The sequence below is a fragment of the Cheilinus undulatus genome, linkage group 7 (assembly GCF_018320785.1).
Source record: "Cheilinus undulatus linkage group 7, ASM1832078v1, whole genome shotgun sequence".
NCBI classification, from domain to species: Eukaryota; Metazoa; Chordata; class Actinopteri; order Labriformes; family Labridae; genus Cheilinus; species Cheilinus undulatus.
This window is the reverse complement of record NC_054871.1, coordinates 17,696,381-17,716,782: the sequence shown is the minus strand read 5'-3', so window position 1 is coordinate 17,716,782 and position 20,402 is coordinate 17,696,381. Positions and strand designations below refer to the sequence as shown.

The following is a 20,402-nucleotide window of genomic DNA, read 5'->3' as shown; positions in this document are numbered from 1 at the left end:
CAGAGTATGAGCAATTTGAGGGTTAACATTAGTTGCTATTCTAAGTTCCACCTAAATTTATGCAGTCTGTTTTAAGTTACTAGAAGAATTCTACCATCTTTTGTAAAAGAAAAGTTACGCTTAACCTATTCAACCCTGCACCTGAGGCCAGTTTGGATTAAGTGTCTTTTTCAGGTGCAATAGAAGAAGTAAAAGTAAATCAAATCTCTTTGGTAAAATGACATGTCTTTCTACATATTTTGATGTCCAAATAAGGAAGAAAGAAAATGAATTTCCATTGTTCACTTGCAGTTAAACCAAATTTAAAGATGTACACATAGTTCCTGGAACAACAGAATCACTTTCTTATTAGATGTCCAGTAGTTTCTCTTTCTTTTATTTGTGTCTATCTTTTTCATCTTCTTAAAACAACTTAGAACATTTACATCAAATTCATCTCACCAGTTTTATTAGCTTTAGTTGGTAACAGCAGCATATGAGGGCACATGGAGAAGAAAAGAGAGATGAAAGCAGGAGAAAATTACAGGTTTTGTCCACCATTAAATGACCCCAGTTCTTCTGAAATGTGATGAAATTTTGATCAGCTCTTTTTCTATCACAGTAGGCCCAATGCATCATGCTGAGTAGCTGCAGTGCTAGAGGGGTATCATGGTCTGGTGTCTGCAATTAGCCTTTCTGGAGAACTTCAGGGAGGAGAAGCAAGTGCGAGCAGAGCTCGTACAAAGGACGGGCAGAATAACGCAGAGCTAAGAGAGAGAAGGAGAGAGAGGGAGACGGAGAGAGTGGCAGTCTTAAACTGGGACAAAGACAAAACGAACAGCGTTGATTCCTCTCCCCTGGGCTTTCTCACTCTCCACATCGTCCCCGTGCTGCCATTGCAAATGCTCCCAGGCATCAAACAGGAAGTTTATCACGGATAAATTAACAAGTGTCATCTCCATATTCACTCATTGTGCTAAATGCTTTTATGTTTATGTAAAGCCCTTTCTGGAATTAATATTTCATGTTTATGTGCGTTTTCACAGAATTTTTTTTCATCCTTGCAAATCATTAAACTGTCTTTTTTTCGGGGGGAGAATCAAAGCGAACACAATGTCAGTCTAAGTGGGGGAGGCATACCCCAAAGACTGTCAGAGGAGATGGGATAGAGAGAGTTTACTCTGCACTCGGAGTTCGGTACAGCAGCTTTGAACGGGCAAGAGCGCTGCAAACACTTTTAATGAGGTGGGGACACCGCTTCACTTGTGTTTTGCATCCCGGTGTTAGGAAGAAAAACGGGTGATAAAGGGATAACTTCATGAGGAGGATTAAGCATGATGAAAAATATTCTTCATTACTCATATGTGGTGATTAATTAAATTGTCACATTGAGCAAATATAGAAGTAGTGAAGGACAAATAGTCGTTTCTAAAATAATAAAAAAAACTAAGCACAGTCTGGGGTGCACTCTCACACTTCTGACTAAAAGAATAAATGTGTGATTAATAGTTGGATTTTGAAAATGGCGCCTACGCTCGATACAATCATCAGGTAAGCCTCCACGGTAATGGCTCTGTCAAACTAATTAACTTCTACAGTTTGAGTGAAGCTAACGAGATGCGTACAGGCATCAGAGGAAGGCCAGGCTCTACAGGTGATAACCCAATTTGGCAGTGACATTTTTTAGTGTAAAGTCACAGTGGCGGTGATGAGATCAAAGGCAGAGAGTCCCCCATTGGGTCCAATTAGAACTATAGCATTGTACAGGGAAAGGGTGGCGGGGGGAGAGAGTGGGGAGTGGGTGGTTGAGGGGGGAGAGAGAGAGAGAGAGAGGGAAAAAAAACTGTTGAGTTATGATATTCATAATCTATGCAGAGGGCTCTTTCCAGTACAGGTCTTCTCCCCATAGCTGTGATCTTTTCAATTTACATCAAGGGAAGATGGTCGGGGATGAAAGCGGGGCATCCAAAGCGCACAGCCCACAGAGGGCAGACATGGGGCCTCATTAAGGCCCGGCCCAGCCCGGCCCAAACAGGGTTTGAAGTGCGTCACATAAAGAGCACGGGGTCAAAAGTCAGACATAGAACAGATCTCCATTTAACTCTCCAGCTGGAGATGGTAATTAGCAGGTGCAACGATGATCCCTGCCTGACTGTTAGGGATGATACCACTGTAGGTGACAACATGCATCTGCATGAATGTGTGTACGTCTGTCTGTATGAGAATGATGCATTGATATACACGTAAACATCCACCTGATATCACTCATATACACGCAGCTTCCATTTATATGAATCCTACACCTGGCTTTGAGCTTTTGTGAAATTCAAAACACAACAAAAATATTCTAAATATGAGTTTGATTACACAAACAAACATTGCTGACAGTCTTAGTCAGATATAGAAAATATTTACACCTAAATAACCTGATTAAATATAAAAGAAATCATAAAAATACTGATTACAATACAGAAATTGTATGAATTCTGGTCACTGATATTGATCAATTATCAAAATTGTCATTATTTGTAAACAAAAACCTGTAAATGATGTCAGAAAAAGGTTGATAAATATCTATCATAAAAATGCTGCTTTTCAAGATAGAAAAGGCATGAAATCTGTTTGTGGCTGTTAAGTAAACTACTGGAGTTTTGTTCTATGTCAGTGTAACACTGAAAAGTTACGCTCATCAGGGAAAATAAACTCTTTTGAGAAAATAATTTCCATAATTGAGTACATTCATAAAGATAATTACCATGCATACTTACAAAACCTTATTAAATATAGAAACATCTACAAATGCTGACTATTATACCAAAGTACACAGAAAATCTGGCAATTAGTGTCAACAACTATTGACATTGTTACTATTAGTCAGCATAAGACCGCAAAAAGGTTAGGAAAAAAGCCACCTGTCTAAGAGAATTATAACTACTATTGAGTGAATAAATAAAGATACACAAAATGCCAACCAAAGACTTTAATAAACATAGAAGCATATCATAAAAATGCTGATTTTGAAGAGAAAAAAATGTATGAAATCTGGTCATGGCTGTTAAGTGACTACTGGAATTGTTTTTTCTCAGTTTAAAACTGAAAATTGCATCACAAAAGGGAAAATAAATATTCTTAGAAAGTTATTTCCATGATTGAGTACATTTATAAAAGTAATTCACATGCCAACTTACAAAACATTTATGAAGAAACATAAAAATGTGGATTATAACACAGAAAGCGCATTAAATCTGTCCATTTCTGTCAAATCACTATTGGAATTGTTGTTATTTGTCAGGAAAAAACTAAAATTTAGGTTGCAAAAAGTTTTTAAAAATGTGTCCAAGAAAATTATATCTACAACTGAGTAATTAATAAATATACACAATAGAAGAACATTAAAAACTTTAATAAGCATGGAAACAGATCACAAAAATACTGATTTAAGAGAACAATACAAGAAATCTGATTATGGCTGTCAAGTAAACTACTGTAATTATTATTTGTCAGCATGCAATGAAAAAGTTCTATCACAAAAGGTAAAAAAAAAAGCACTTGTCTGAGAAAATCATATCTACTACTGAGTGAATCAATAAAGATGCACAATATGCCAACCTCGCTAACACTCATAAACATAGAATAAATAATTTTACAAAAGCTTATTTTAATAGAAAATGCATTCAATCTGATCACAGCTGCCAAGTAAACTACTGGAATTGTTGTTACTTGTCCACATAAATGGAGTGTTATACCACAAAAGGGAAAAAAAAACACTTCTGAGACTATGCTAACACTACTGTGCACTTTAACATGGGAACAAAAACCGCCAACCTCAAAAATCTTGTTACATGTAGAAACATAATACAAAAATCCAAATTGTAAGCCAGAAAATCAATTAAATCTGGTCATGGCTGTCAAATAACTACTGGAATTTTTGTTATCTGTCAGCATAAAACTAAAAACTTGCTGATTTTTAAGAGAAATCTGATCATGGCTGTCAATTTCCAACTGGAAATGCTGTTAGTTGTCAGCATAAAACTTAAAAGTTATGTCCCAAAAGGGTAAGAAAACCGTTATGACAAAAATTTATCTACTACCAAGTAATTTACCACGGGTACATAAAATGCCAACTTCAAAAACCTTATTAAACCTACAAACATATCACTAAAATGTTGATTTTAAGACAGAAAATGCATTAAATCTGGTCATTGCCATAAATAACTTCGGGAGTTTTCCTTATTAGTCAGCAAACAACTGAAAGTAATGTATAAAGGTATAAAAAAGTCCTAGAATATTCCATCAACTAATGATTAAATTAAAAAAAGGCATACAACATGCCCCCTTAAAATATGTTTAAAAAAGCAACACATTATACAGATAGTTGATATAATAAGAGGGTCATTGCTGGTGAATAACTAATGGACCTCGCATTATCTGTGAGCAAACTCAAAATATAACAGCAAAAAGGAAAACCTGGCTGAAAGATTTACAACAAATGAAATTACAAAGGTAAATGTCAGAAAAGCGTAGACACAAAAATGTGGATATAAATTTAGAATTTTCCTCTAAATAATCACCACAGAACAAAAAAAACCCTCCCCAATAACGACCCTGACACTTGTCTGTTGTTTTAAAAAATAGAAAAATAAGAAGTTGGGTTTTTCTTCTCACAAAAAAAGAATGTTTTGTTTAAGATTCTGTCCAGGGAAAGAAAGCCATGGGGACGCAATTAAAGAACTACAAAGAAAAAAAATAGTTATGAAAATCTCCCACTTTCTTTTGATGTGCTGCAGTCTGAACTGTACACACACAGAGGAGAGGCAGATACACACTCACACATGCACAATGAGCGTGAATCTGTGAAATTCATTTATTCGCTCAATTTAAAACAATATTATGACTTTCTTTTATAAATTAACCTCTATTTTCAGTCTGATGGTAAAACTGCAGAATAATAGGGATATTACTGAAGATGATAGGGCGGATTAAACACAATCTAGTCTTTGTTATGAGAGAGGAATTAGCTCCAGTGAATATTAAATGAGCAGAATGATGCAATAAATGTGCAAAAATGTTGGGAAATATACTATTAAAGCGCATATAATTCTCAGTTGTTATATGTTGATGTGTTTTTAAGCACAAACAAAACAAAAGCTTAGCAAGAGGACAGAAAAAAAGAGCGCCAAAGCAAGGGGGAGAGAAGTCTGTGTATGTGTGTTTTAATAGGGCTATCTGATTGCCATGAGACTCTCCCCGGTGTGGGGTTACTTTGTCAAGCTGACCTCTTCTAGCAGCTGAGCGGCTGAGTTTTGCATACATAATTAACTACAGCTAAATGTCATCTCTCACTTCAATAACCAACGCGGTGGGTGATGCTGCTCTCCCTTTTTGACTTCTAATCCAGAGTGAACCGCTCGGCAGCAAACGAGTGTGTGAAAATGAAGTGCAGCTTTTAAACTCCGCATGAGTAAATGAAGGGCTGCGAAACGCTGCACAGAGAGAGTTTGCAGCACAGTTCAGTGCCATTTAAAACAATCATAACCTGCAAAATAAAATGAGCACATCTGAACTTTTATGCAGCCTGGAGAAGCTCAGAAACACAAATACTTGTTAGGGAGTTTGTTATTAAATGCTGTAAAAACTGAGACTGCTTGTGTTAAATTACAGTATGTGACTAAGGTGGAGCAACCACATTCCCAGTGTGAGCAATGTGTTGTTAGAGCAGCGTGTGACAGGCTGAACCGTCGGTGGCTCGGCTGCACGCTTGGCTCGATCCGAGCTGAAAGTGAGGGAATCTTGTGGACAAACCCAAAATCTGTGAGTAGCAAAAGTTTACTCCTGAACTAGATCTGAATGTCGGTGATGAACATTTCTTGTAGACATCTCTGTGTGCATCTATGTTTGCCTGCTGCCTGCTGTTGTAGATGATGATGTAGATGTTGTTTTCTCGCAGCGTCTGAATCTGAGCACCAAATTAAAGCCGGGATGTTTGATTAAGTGTGCCAGGTGATCTCAGGAGAGGCGCTCAGACACAAGCGCAACCCCCTCATTCATTTGTAAACCTCCAAATGCAGGCTTGAAATACAGGAAGTAGGAGTGTACGCTGTAAATTCCCCCCTTTATTGGGAATACAAATGATCAAATGTACGAAGGCTACGAATGTATGGGTACACGGTGTCAGCAAAGTAGCGCGAGGCAGAGAGGAGGAGAATAGAAGGAATTAGGCTGTGATGTGAGAGGGAGCATCTGAAAATAAAGATGTAAGCAGCATTGTAGCGCCTCACCTTGAATGTGAGCCACAGAAAGAATAATACATGAAAAAAAATCTTCCTGGGATCAAAAAAAAAGTCTGATTCAGTCACACACTGTTTGTTTTCAGAATTAACAGACTCCTAATTTGCTATTCTTGGATACTTTTAATGACTAGCGCGGTAAACAGCTCCAACCAACCAAAAGCCAATTATAACTTTATCAGCACAATCTGTGTATGCGGAGAAGGAACTGTGGATCGCAGAAAAAGAAACAAAAATACCTTGATCTTCCAGGGAAAAACTACATTTCTTTTCATTGAGTATTTTCTTTTCAGGGTGCTTGTCAACATATTGATTTTACTGACAGCAGCACAGTCTCTCTGAGATTAGTATGATTTATTAATGTGTAAAAACAACTGAAACTTTCGGTTCAACTTAGGCTGTCTTTAAATATGCAAAATCCCCCTATAAATACAACAACAAAAATATCATCTGTTTAATAATATTACAATGATTCTTAAAAGTTAAAGAAAGCCTAAAAAAGTCAACAAATTGCTTTTATTTTTAGAATTAAAATTGGAAATAATAATTAAAAAGAGCATTTTAAGACTTCAAAATGATAAAGCATCTTACTGATGTTGTGATTTTTTTTCCACTATCAAAACATGCCCTGCATGTGTAAAGAGAAATTCCCAACACCAAAATGTGTCAAACCTTTAATTCATGTGTCATTTCTAATTTAAGAAACTGTCAGACAAATCCCTCAAAAGATCATTGCATCCTTTTTTGACCTGCTACCAATTACCCCTTTATTTAGATCTTTCCTCTTTCTGCTAAACGGAACCGCTACCGGCATGGTAGCATTTGTAATAGTCAATAAATCTAAAATATTATGTGTGAAGTTGCTGGAAGAGACCATTAAGGGGCGGGCACTAGTGTAGGGGTCCTGTCTGAAAGAGGGCGGCTAATTCAGGACAACTGTGAACTCTGAACCTGCTAAAAGCCCGGCCAGTGGTCAGCCGAACTGCCTAATAGAGCCCACATGTGCTCACAGCCAGCGTCGCCATAATTAGACGGATCTCTGAAGGTTTGCTTAAATCAACATCAGAGTGCTTTGTTTTCCTTCTTACAAAGACTTAAAGTAGCACAAAAAAAGCTGCCTGTGGCCTTTACCTTTCATCCATTTCATGCTTTATAGTGTATTCATACGAAACGACGCTGGGCTTTTAAAGTGAGGATAATCATTACTTCATGGGTCTCAGGGCTTCAGTTTCACGCTGAATAAAGAGTGTTAAAGAGCCGGTGTTGCAGCGAGAATTAGACAGAAAAGAAGAGTGGTTGTAATATCACAGGAAGAACGCGCAGGCAGAGAAGCGCTCAGCATTAATCAAGATTTCAGGCCTCTGTTTGACAAACTGCACAATGCCTCAAACATCTCCTTGTGTGTGTAAACACAAACATCAAATGCCATGTGGCGTGTCCTCATCACTAACAAGCAAACTAACAAGAGACCTGGAATTCCACTCAATTAGTACCTGCTCGCTTCCTTATTAATCTGCTCGCCCCGGTGAAAAGATGAGAGGAGACAGGAAAAAAAAAAAAACATGACTAGGAATAAAAACAACAACAATTTGTTGCGATAAATATATTAATGCCAGTGAAGTTTTCCGTTTCAGGTGGTGTAATTTGACATGATATGTGGGCTATGTTCTGTCATTAGTCAGGAAAAATGGTGAGTAGGGGATCAAAGCAAAAAAAGGCTCTGAGTCTGCCACCTAATTTATCACACGGCAAAGACAAAGGCTTTTCTCTCTGCTTCTGTCGCTTTTCAAAAGCCCTGACTCCTTTTTATGACAAACTCAGTTTTCGATTTAATTTAGGGCTGAAGTCCCTGGGTGCAGAAAAGCTAGCAGGCAGTTAGTGAGAGGAAGGTTCTGCAGCCAGACAGGCACACAGGCAAAGAAACAGCGGGCGCACGAAACGTCCAGGCTGGCGGTGAGTGCTGTGAGAGCGAGACAAGAAGGCAGACAGGTGTCATGAAACTCGAGCAGCCAGGCAGTGAGGCAGGAGGAGAGGTGGGCAGGGAAACGGGCTGAAAAGTAGCCAGGAAATTGTTCTAAATGTAGGAGAGATCACATCATGAGATGACATTAATGCACAGTAGCAGTAAGCAGTGCTAAATCAGGGGAACAAGAGAAGAGTGGGACTGTATCTGCTGGACGCTGCATTGAATTACACACTGCTGGTAGGTAGTGGAACCTGAGAATACACTGTTAGCATTGTGGGTAAAAGTGCATCCACAGCCTCAGCAGGGACTCTGTACCTCACAGTAGAGCTTTAATACACACACCCAGAAAAATCAACTAAACAAACACAATCCTGCTTCCACAAAGACGAGGAAGACAACAGTGTGTGTGGTTCTCTGGGTTTGTTTTAAGTGTGTATGTGTGACCCTGACACCGTGCTGATGCTTCCTGTAGCACTGACCGGCGTCACTGCTCCATTAATTAAAGAGACGACGCACTGGCAGGTGGCTTCACTGCCCACACTGGTAATTGGCCCCCTTCTTCCCACTCTCTCCCCCTAGAAAATCACCCATCTCTGCCTTTTTCTTTTTCTTTTACTGCGCCGTGTTCCCTCCCTCCTATCTCCCGCTCTCAGAAACGTGCCAGTGGGCAGGCAGAAATGCACGACTTTGTGAAATAATGATTAGAATGGATGGAGATGAAGGGGAAGGGAGTTGCACATTTTCCCACAAGCCTCTGATGGTCGGGGAATGCTGTTCGCCTTCAAGCGTCACACGGCGCGACGGGAGTTTACTTTAGACAGCCGCAATCTGAGGAGCCGCTGCTGCAGTCATTAATGATGTGGGGAGGGGACAGAGCTATACTTTGACAAGTTTCTGCATGTGTGCATGTGTGAATGAATGTGCGTGTGCGTGTATATGGGTGTCAGTGCGAGTATTTGAGTACATTTGAGAAGAGAGTGTGTTTTTGTAAGCGATATTCGATGTGAAAGTGGGAAAACGAACCTTGTGTGTGTCATGTGTAATTAGACAATGAAGGTTGAGAAGCTCTGGAAGGTGTGTGCTTGTCTCACCACGTCGCTGGGCAAGTTGTGCAGGTCATCAAAGGGACTCTCCAGGGTGTTGGTGTCCACGTTGAGAATGACCACGTCCTCCAGCGATCGACTGCGTACTCTCTGAAGGAAGAAATGTCAGTTAACATCAACAGCTCACACACTGATAGAGCGAATTCACACTTTTTAACACCGTCTTACAATACTGATATAAATATCAACATGAATGAAGGATGCAGAAGTTCTTGTAATTTCTTTTTTTATATCTATTATTCTATGGTGGCTGTTTGCTTTTGTTTAACAGGACAGCTGAAGAGAGACAGGAAATATGGGGCACAAGAGTTGAGGAAGACATGCACCAAAGACGCCAGGCTCAAGAGTTGATCCTACGACCAGTGAAGGAGGGCCTCAGTATACGTATGCATGCTCCACCGGCTGAGCTAAAACACTCTGCAATTCTTTTAAAGATTTATTTTTTGGCTTTATAGTGGATAGGACAGTGAAAAGAGTTGGAACCTGGGAGAGAGAGTGGGGACTGACACAAGGGAAAGAAGCCATGGACGCTTTGAGGACAACAGCCTCTGCAAATGGGACACATAGATATAAACACTTGGATGCTGGTGCCCCAAGTCTTTGTGATATAGGTTTAAAAATATTTAATTTATGCTTCTTTAAAAATATAATCAAGGATTAGTGCAGTTCAAACTTGTTTTTGCTGACTTACATCTCAAGGGATTTTGTTTAACTTTTAGAGTTCGATCAGTTGGTGCATTTCCTATTTTTAATGTCTTACAAAGCTTCTGTATATGATTTAGATCATATAATCATATATATAGTTATTCTTCAATGGGTTAAGATCATCTCTGAGGAGTGAAATGTTTTTAATAATCCTGAAAAAATCAGGAGCAATGATGATTACAGGATGGAGTGGTAGTTGGCCTCTTCTGTAGAAAAAGCCTTACAGAAACATCAGGATGGTTTATTTCATTAGTATTAAACTAGGCGCTGTCTACCTTTGTTTTCTGGTCTTTTGTAATAATTTTAGTGTCTTGTAAGCCTATTTGGTCTGGGCATATTGTTTATGCATCACTAATGGGATTAAATAAAATCCTAAATCAAATCTAATCATATAATAGCAGTGTAATAAAGTTAAAAGATCATACAATAGAAAAACTACTTGGAATTTAAAAGTTTTAAAAGTTTAAGGAAGAACAAAGAAACAAACTTCAGTTCTTAGAAAGCACTGTAACATTTAAAGCTGTGATCACCAACTGACAGCCCAAGGGCCATATCAGGCCTGCAAAAGCTTCCCAAAAGATAATGATATTCAGAAAATATGAGGAGGAATAAAGATGTGGTATTAAGGGTATCTTGTCTTTAAAGTCCCTGTAAAGTGATTAAAAAAAAATCTTTATTTTAGGTCTGTTGCATGACAGGCCACTGTTTTATGACCCACCAGGACAAATTTCAGTCATGAAAAATATCTCTACATTTATGGAATTAAGCTTCAAAATCATGAAAAATAAGGTAGTAAAATCTGCGCTAGGATAGTGTGGGCGTGTCGGTTTAAATAAGCTGAAGCCACGCCCACACACGAAAAATACAATCTTCTCCTTTTCAAACAATGCTTCTGATCAGAGCGCAGCTGCCTGGCTCTGTGCCAGAGCAGAGAGAAAAATGTTAGGGACTATATTACTGTTTTCTGGTACAAATCTCTCTGCTACGAAGCTTCTAATGACCATACCTTGGCTGACAGATTTGGCAAATTTTCCTCACAATGAACAAACAAAAACTTTCAATGAAAGAAGTGAAATAAGCTAACAACAGACTCCTGCACTGCTCTGTGATTTTGTATTACTGTAGCGCAAGGGGGGCGGGGTGATTCCCCATCAGGACTGGTGATGTCATGGGCTCATATATTTTCTCTGCTCAAATAAAACTAAGCCAGGAAAGAGGTTGTTATGACCCTGGGTCATATTGTTTCTGCTTTACTGCACATGTGCAGCTCTGTGTGTCCTCCCCTGCAGTGTTGAGTGTGTGAGTGTGTCTCTGTGTGGGTGTGTCTAAGTAATTAGGTGGTGATGCAGGTGGCTGTAGCTGATTGGATCACTGAAGAGGAAGGTGCTGCTGCTGATTGGATCTGACCACTCCCCCAGCCTTTAAATGTTAGCTGCTGCAGTCTGCTCTCCCCTTCACCAGCCACTTCCAAAGAAGCCAGCAGCTCTGTGATCTAAAACTCTAGTTTTTGTGACTTTGTGAATTGTGTGACTGCCGTATTTAGACTTAGAAATTAGCTTTAGTACCTTGGTGTTTAGATTGTGATTGTTAGACTTGTGAAGATTTGTGTTAAACTTTAGGCTCTTGGCAGCATGGAGTAACTTCTTTGTTAATTTGTTTGTTACTGTTATTAATTCTATTAAACTGCTGCTTAACTTTGCTTAATTTGTACCTGGCTTCCTTGGGACTGGGATGAGTGGGGCAACACATTGTAATGTCCAGGTTCCCCTAGACTGGGACGTAACAAGGTGAACAACTTTCTAAAAGTCTAAATTAAAAAAAAACAGCCATTATTAACAAATGTGATCCATGATGAACACATACTTTTCAGTCCAGTCCTGTTTCAAGTTCTTGGAGAATGATATTTTTCCTGCCTGGGAATTTAAACTAAAGGCCAGTTTGCTAGGATACAGTATATTCTAACCAAGTAAGTGCTGGACAATGACAGTCCTGAAATATGGGGCTAAAATATCTCAACTGCCTCCTTGTGGCTGGCTGCAATATAGAGGATAGGGACTGATTTCACCGTTTATGCCCAAAATACTTCTTTTAAAAAAAACCACACACACACACACAAAAACCCCAATATATTCATTCAACAAAAATATTTTTTTTAGTTTATTGTTAAGTCTGGAGTGTCTGTCAAGTTAAAACCTTGCCCCTTGTACAAATGCAGTTGATGACCCTTGATTTAAAGAAATGAAGATGCCAAAAGAAAAACTATAACTGAGGTAGGTCTGTCCTGCACGAAACTCTGCAAACTTTGTACACATGGCCGAAATATAGACAGCCAGTATTGGTGGATAGTTTAAATAAATGCATTGGTTGTAAATATAGGCAGAAATGTTCATACCTGCTGATATGATAATTAACTTCTAAAGATAAAATCTGCATATAATATTGTACATCCCCTCTTGTTGTTAATGTTGCTCTTTAATACTCATTTGCACATTGAAACCATTTTAATGTCTTAATTGTTTTTAAGCCTTAAACTCAGGAAGTGCTATTGTAATTTTTTTGTATTGTTGTATCATGTATTCATATAACAACAGTAAAGTTTTGTTAAAGTTTTCAGTTTCATGTTAGTATTGGTATAAGTCTTTGTATTAATTTGTAGAGAAAAACACAACAGTCACATTATCTGTCATCACACTCTTTTGATTCAATGAAAAATGGTATGCCAGAAAAAAAATGAAGCATCCTTATAATAACACACAAAAATGTCAGACAATAAAGAATGGCACTAAAAGGAACATTGGGAATGCACAAAGATTTTCCAGGGCTCCCAAACCCCTGTGCATCAACAACAACGCACTGATGCTGAGCTGTGCTGTGTGCATCCTGATGGCGACAAATTCAACAATTATTTCAGTGTGGTGCAGGATGCAGGCAGGTGTGTGTGTGTAGGGGGGGTGGGCAGCATAGTGTGTGAATTTCTAGTTTGTCACTTTTGTGACAGCCTGTGCAGCAGAGGCTCACATGCTGATCTGGACTAATTATGTAGTGGCGGAAAGGGGGTCTGTCACGGATGCAGAGTGTGATAAATACTGCCTCTGCCGCAACTGTCAGACAAATATCACACACACGCACATGCGTGTGCATCACAACATATGCATTCTCGCAAACAGACAAACACTCACATACTAACACTTACACACAAGTGCAAATGTGTGTATGGTTGCAGTGTGCATTCACACACAACAGCAGAGCTGAAGACAGTTTGCCCCCCTGCAAACACTAAGGGTTTAACAATGAAGGAGAGGAGCTCTTTGTTTGCAGATACTTTTCAGTCTTTTTGTCTTTTGTATTTCTGAATAAGAATGCACATGAGCAAGACAGGAGGATAAAGAGGGAAAATGCTCTGTCAACTTTTTAAAATTCTTTTTTCTGGGAGTGCCAATCTGCAGAGAGAGTTGAGGCATTAGCTGGCCATATCAACAGAAGAGAAACTCTAGGAAGTGACCTAATAAAATGTAAAGCATCAGTATAATTTATTAAGTCAGTTCCTAGTGTTCATCGGTGATCATGAGGAAATGATGTACATGTATACATCACTAATCTGCAGCACCATGTAAAACTTGCAGATACAGTATAAACATGTAGCTTGATATTCATCAACATAAACACAGACTGAGTAGCATACCTCCAGCAGACTCAGATGGACTCCTACAAAGTATGGCATGGGTGCACTGTGGATGGAGAGCAAAACAAAGTTGTGAGTTAAATCAGTAATTTTTTTTTTTTTACCTGCAATAAACACATCTTTACGAGGTACCTTTCACAGACACTTTTCAAAAAAGTTGAAATCTCAAAATCTAGGGTATGCTTTGGGTGACAGACAAGTCCATTTACAGAATGATAAATAGTAAAAAGCACATTAAATATTAAATCTACATTCAGCATTTTAGATATTCTTACATTAGCATAAAGAAAACTCTTTTCATTTCAAGTATTTGCTAATTTATTCTGTATTCTTCCATTTGTTGGGATCTGCTGCAGACAAATGTAAGTCTGGGGGAGCTGGTCTCTTTAAATCTTTGTAAAAACAGATTGAAAGCAATGAAGGAAGATGCTTCAGGTTGTAGATCTTTGACTGATGAGTTTGTTGCTCTATGACCAAGGATTTGGCTGTTTTTTTTAAATTACTCTGTTTTTTATACTTATATCATGGTTAAATGTGCTGATGCCTGTCTTGGCCAGTACATCCTTGCAAATAATAATTTGCAAGGATAATATGCAATTATTAGATACATTTAAATGAATAACATTTATGAACTTTAGATGCTTTTGGGTTCGCTGATGTTGGTTTGACCTTGTGGAAGCAGAGGGTGTGTGAAATATGAGTAATAACAAACACAGAAATTGTTCATTGCAGTTAAAATTCTTCTACCTTCCTACCTTCTCACCTACATCAGTCCGAAGACCTCTGGAACTTATAATCTCTGATCTCAGGATCTTTTCTTACTGTCTGTCCCAGGGTCAGAACTGAACTGGGGAAAAAAAGGCCTTTAAATTTGCTGCTCCCTTTGCCTGGAATGATTTACAGAAAGACCTAAAACTTAGTGAGCTGGTCTCATTGGAAGCTTTAAAGCGGAGGTTGGTTGACTTGGAGGCAGTCAGATCTGTCTGCAAATGTTTTCAATGGTGTGGTTTCACTGTAGTTGATTTTAACAAATACTTGATGTTTCTCTTTCAATATACTGGTCTTGACATTTATTTGTATGACTACTCGTTGTTTGTCTGTAACTCTGACTGTGCTGCTGCCTGTCTTTGCCAGGACTCTCTTGAAAAAGAGTTTTTTAATCTCAATTAGTTTTTTTTCTTCTGGTTAAATAAAGGTTCAATAAAATAAAATAAATCTTTTATTTTTGTTGAGGTGATGGTGTTTAGTTATGATAATGTACATAGCAGATTTTTACTTCTTCTTCAGTTCCCCTTCTCTTCTCTTCCCTCTAAAATATGTATGAACTTATGAATGTTTGTGAACACTTTACCTTTTTCTGTACAGTTGTGGTTATCCAGAGTCCTCATGATTAACTTCTTATTTGTTGCTGTTGTTTGGTTCTTTCTAATGTTTTGTACTCTTGTTTTCATGTTTGAGTTTGTATTATGTTTTTTAATGTCAACTTTCATTTGAACTTTCTACAAAAAAAACAGTTCATAATGTGCCTGCCAACTATAATGCCATTAAATTGGAGGACTAGCTACTGTACCTGGGGCACGACCTAACCACTATTTTTGTTTCATTCACAGGGAATTTCAATGTAAAGGCTTTGTTTTCAGATCCATCAGCATAACTCAGAAAGTGTTGGTGGATTCATAAAGTACAATAAATGAGCTACAGCCAACTGTTTTGTTTTAATCAGGCATCTACAAATAAACTTATATCGTATTTTCTACTTTTCCCAAGTAGCATTAATGTCTCAGAAGACACTGAAAATTCATGAAATCAAGATGCAAGGGCTAAAGTAAAAGTGTCACCAGTTAATCCAACACCAGTTAAATTGTGACGCTGGTTCCATACATCAGACAAAATAAATAAAAAGGTGACTTAAGTAAAAACTTCTGGCAGTCTTTTATCACTGCTGAGACTTAAAATAGCAACATGTAATCAAGTATTTTATCATTGTTCAAAATGTGATTTACTTAATCTTTTGATTTATGATTTTTTTACTTATTGTAAATGATCTCTCATGGCCCACAACCAGTACCTCTGGGGCCCACCAGTGGGCCCAGGCTCTCACTTTGGGGAGCACTGCGCTAGGCCACCCACAGCCCATGGAATCATTAATTGAATAAATATTATTTGCAAAAGAAAAATATATTTATTTGACTTGAACAAGCATTCTTAGGATATGATTTGACTTCGGTAAAAGTCTACAAATCTCAACAAATATTACAGGTTTGATTATTCATAAAAAAAAAACTCAAACAAGCATTAAAAAATGAAGAAAAGGTTAAATAAATACCTGCAGATGATAAAATACTGTAAGACTACTATAAAAGTAACATCTTTTCTTAACTGCTAAAGAACATGTTGAAAAATACCATATTTGAAGCAAACGTTTATTTGGCACATGAAAACTAATCCTAAGTATTTTTGAAGTTTGACATAAAAACCGGGAGGACAGAAAAGCATTTCTTATCCATATGTTGGTCTTTACCTTTAGTACATTTATTTCATGCCTGGTAAAACCCCTGACTAAAATCAGACTTCAGCATCTCCAAAGAATAACCATGACTCTCACTGTGGACCACAGCAATAAATCAAGTAAAGCTTTATCTGAACAGGGGAACTCATGCATTGCTCCTTTTTAAATTTCTAAGTTGCTCTGTCATTGAAATGTGAAGCAAACAAGCATTCAGGTTTGTCAAAAGTTTCAGTTCTCAGCGATCTGTAGGGATTACTTTACCTGATAATAACTACAGGATCATAATACCATGACAGTCACGATCACTTCTTTATACCTAAATGAAAGATGCATTTTTGATCAAATAAAATTCTTTAAATGGAGTTGAATGAAGTTTTTCCTTTTACAAGGCAGTGTTTTCACTATGTCTTAAAACTTGGAACTCTTCCTAGAAAGCTAATGGAAACTTTTCATGTTTTCTTTTTACAACACAAAAATATGCTTTCATGGCTATTATCATGTCATTTCTATTTTATGTGATATTTATCTTCATATTCAAAGTCTGCGGCAAGGAAAGATTGAATCATAGAGTATGTTTCCATCCACCAAGACGAATAAAATCAACAAAAACAGTCAAATAATAGCAACCATTTTATGATGAGGTTAACAGAGGCAGCAGTAATGGGCTGGCTGTGGGTCAGAGTCTCCCTGGCCGGAGTGATTCAGAGGCCACAGGCTTGTAATCAACTTAAAGTAAAAGAAAAACAAACATCAGGCCTGCAGCTTTGCACTTCAGCTGCCGTCTTCTCTGTTTTTATGGAAATACAGCGCTGACTTTTATCAACATTTACGTAGACGAATACACATGTACACACAAGCAGAGCATCTAATAGAATTTAGTTATCGAATCAGTGCATGGGGGAAACCCTTGTGATTAAATAAGAGAGCGATGAGTCTTCACAGAGTGTTGAAAATCACATTTTACTGTCAGTGATAAATAGCTTTTTGAAGCTGATTTGTCCCTCATGATAAAACATGGTACAGTAGGAGCTTCAACAAAAAACAGCTCCTTTGACGTAAGTCGACTTCCCGGCTCTGCTCATGCACACTTTTTTAATATTACAGATCTGAAGTTGAACTGAACACATGTCGATGTGTAGATGAGCTGTTACATCTGCTCTCCATTCAGTTGCATTGGAGTCCGCTTAGATTTGTTGGATTTGTGTTGGATGGGTGGTAATGAACCCCTGAGAGGGCTAACATGATGAGCGCGTGGTGCTATAGCACTGGCATGAAATATGGAGCAAGGTGATCGGGGCCGTTCATTATGTTGAGGGGGGCCACACAGGAGATGGCGCAGTATGAGAGGAATCGTGAGAACAGCTCAGAGAACGGGGCGGGAAGGATGTGTGAACATGTGTGTCTGCACTTTAACGCCGAGGCTTTAGCAGCAGCACTCGGTGCATGACCGGCACAGGCGGTGAGGTGTATGTGCGTGTTTATGTGTTAGCTGTGCGTGAGCGTGTGCACGTGTGTCAGAGTGAAAGTTAGAGGAGAGAAAACCAGGAGGTGTAAACATTTACTGTGATGATCCTGATTGTGTTCATGTGTGCGTGTGTCTGAGGTGCTGAGCCTTACCAGCAGTAGTCCAGAAGATGCGGGGGCAGTACAGGGATGAAGATGTGCTGCCAGTACATCGGAAAGAGCAGAGCAGCCGCACCGTGGACACATGCAGTTAACTACAAAGAGAGGGACAAGCAAAGGACAGTCACTACACAACTATCCAAGGCAACACACAAACTACAAAAAAGATACTGGGTACAGTCTGTGTGTGATTACAGAGTGAAGATTTGCCCAAAAATGAACTGCAACAAGTCAAAACAGAGTAAAAGGCAAAGTGTTCTGTTGTTCTTTATCTTTTTACAGCTCCTGTTAAGAACTTTAAGCTTGTTGTCACTTTGGAATCCCCTCTGGACAAAGCAACACCTTTTTCCTTTTCACTGAATTTGTCTTTTTTCCACCTTATTCCTAGTAGGCCTACTGTAGCCATGAATGTGAGGGGCCCAATTACTTACTAAAGTCAACAACAGTTGTTTTGAAAGGATTTATGTATATGATATGAATTTTGTCAAGATTGTTTGTTTTATTGGATCTTGTTATTTCCAGCTCAGCTCCTACAGTGAGTCTAAAATGCACTGTTAACAAGCAAAAATGCACCATTAAATCCCATTCAAACTGCAATTTTTGATCTCACTTCCTTTAAAGCATAATACATGCATTTTATTATATCTGGGTGTCAATCTGGGCTTCTGCCTTGGAATTTATCATTGTACAACTCGTCCACCATATTTGGCATATGCAGAAAAAAATGGCATCCAAAGGGTTAAAGTTCTTTTAAAATCAGATGAATATTTGATATCAATAAAAAGATCCATTGTACATGAAAAAAATGAGCTCAATGAAAGCACAATAAAATAATGCATAATGTTTTTTTATAGCCACCGTATGAAAAGTGCATATTTTTCACTTAGCAGCTTGAGTGTGAATAATAATAAAACAATCTCTAAGGGTTAATCTGTATTCATATGGTAAATGGTAAATGGACTTTAGCTTGTACAGCAGTCTTCTAGTCATCAGACAAGTCAAACTGCTTTTATACCACAGGTCACATCTACCCATTCACAACACATTCTATCACTGATGGAACAGGTTGCTGTGGAGAATTGGCCATCAGTATTAGCTAATCCCAGTTCCTACGCATCCATACACATCTACACGCCACCGACACAGCAGTGGGAGAAAATTGGGGTTAAGTGTCTAGCCCAAGGATATATCAACACGTGACTGTGGCAGCTGAAGACTGAGCCTTTGGACTGTGAAACGCCCAACACTACCTACTGAGCCACAGTCGCACCGCTATATCAGACATCCATAACCTTGCAAAGCAGATGGATACGCCCGTTTCCTTGTTTTTCACTGGTGAATTCATCTTGCAAAGCTCCCATCTGAACCCTTTGGGCCTGGTTAGAAAGTGACAGGACCAATCAGCGAAGAGGGGCAGTACTTTCAGGTGAGTTGTGACGTAAACAAGCAGCAGCAAGAGCTGGTACAGTTATGGAGGAAGAGATTAGTGTGGATTCTGCTAAAGCACCAGTTTTATCAGAACTTGACAACATTTCTTCGTTAAAAGAAGAACAAAGAACAGCAATGAGTTGTCTTCTTTTCAAAAATGACAAAAGTCGAGTACTTCCATGTCTATAGTCACCATGCGACAGCGGCTACATCATGTGTTTTGTTGCTCTGATTGGCCCATAGAGATGTGACAGACAGAACATTCTCCTAATCACACTCCAAGTTTTTTTCAAAGCCTCCGCCTTTTCTCAAACGTTTCCTATTGAAGCTTTCCCAGATGGATGTATTAAACAAATCCATCTGGCATGTCAGGTTAAGGTATCCAGCTAAAAGTTATAAACTGAAAGTTTTCTGAAACCTGAAGTACCTGTTGCTCTGTCCATGCTACCAGACAAAATTAAATGTGTGTCTCACACAACAGTGTTTAAACATGCTGTCCACTGTCTGAATGCATCAGGGATGTTATTCTTCCAATCTTGTTACTATATCTGGTGATTTCTCTGTCTCTGCTGATTTGCACTCCACATAGTTGATCCAGTTGTCCTTGATACCTCTCAGGACTACTTTGGTGTACTTGTTCGAAATTAGTGTCATGAAAAAATCGTATATATGTACTGATTTTCTATAGAATCCCAAAATGTTCTGCCTTTGTCATCATTCGTGGACTTCTGCTGCATTCCATTCACCTTGAAAGTCGGATGTTGGAGCTGGGAATGACGTCACACCCAACTTGAACGCATTTCCTTGCTTTTAGCTTCTTAGAGTCAGACAGAGCTGAAAAACAACTGGACTTTGTTAAAACACTCCCACTAAGAAAGCTATTTGAATGTGATGATACTACTGGCAGGTGGGCCGTGTGATGCTTTGTTAAAGCACAAAAACTTTGTAAAGTCAAAATGTTGATGATTTAAAAGGATTGCATTACTCGTAGGTTTAAAGATAATAGTAAAAAAAAAAAGCTATAAAGCAGTGGTTCTCAACTGGTGGGTCAGGACCCAAAAGTGGTTTGCGAAGCAATTTCAAGGGAAAGGTGTGAAAGGGAAAGTGTGGCAAAAAGTCT

The 20,402-nt window shown here is 38.5% G+C and overlaps 1 protein-coding gene across 3 annotated transcripts in view; it reads right to left on the bottom strand.

Annotated features, from left to right (window-relative positions):
• Positions 1-20,402, bottom strand: part of dennd1b (DENN/MADD domain containing 1B) — a 184,756-nt gene that overhangs the window by 55,477 nt on the left and 108,877 nt on the right. For all 3 annotated transcript variants that reach the window (XM_041791060.1, XM_041791061.1, XM_041791062.1), the window contains 3 exons: positions 17,849-17,949; positions 13,723-13,768; positions 9,324-9,425 (listed from right to left, as the gene is read on the bottom strand). In XM_041791060.1, the coding sequence (XP_041646994.1) occupies positions 9,324-9,425; positions 13,723-13,768; positions 17,849-17,949 (249 nt within the window). The remainder of the gene's footprint in view (positions 1-9,323; positions 9,426-13,722; positions 13,769-17,848; positions 17,950-20,402) is intronic.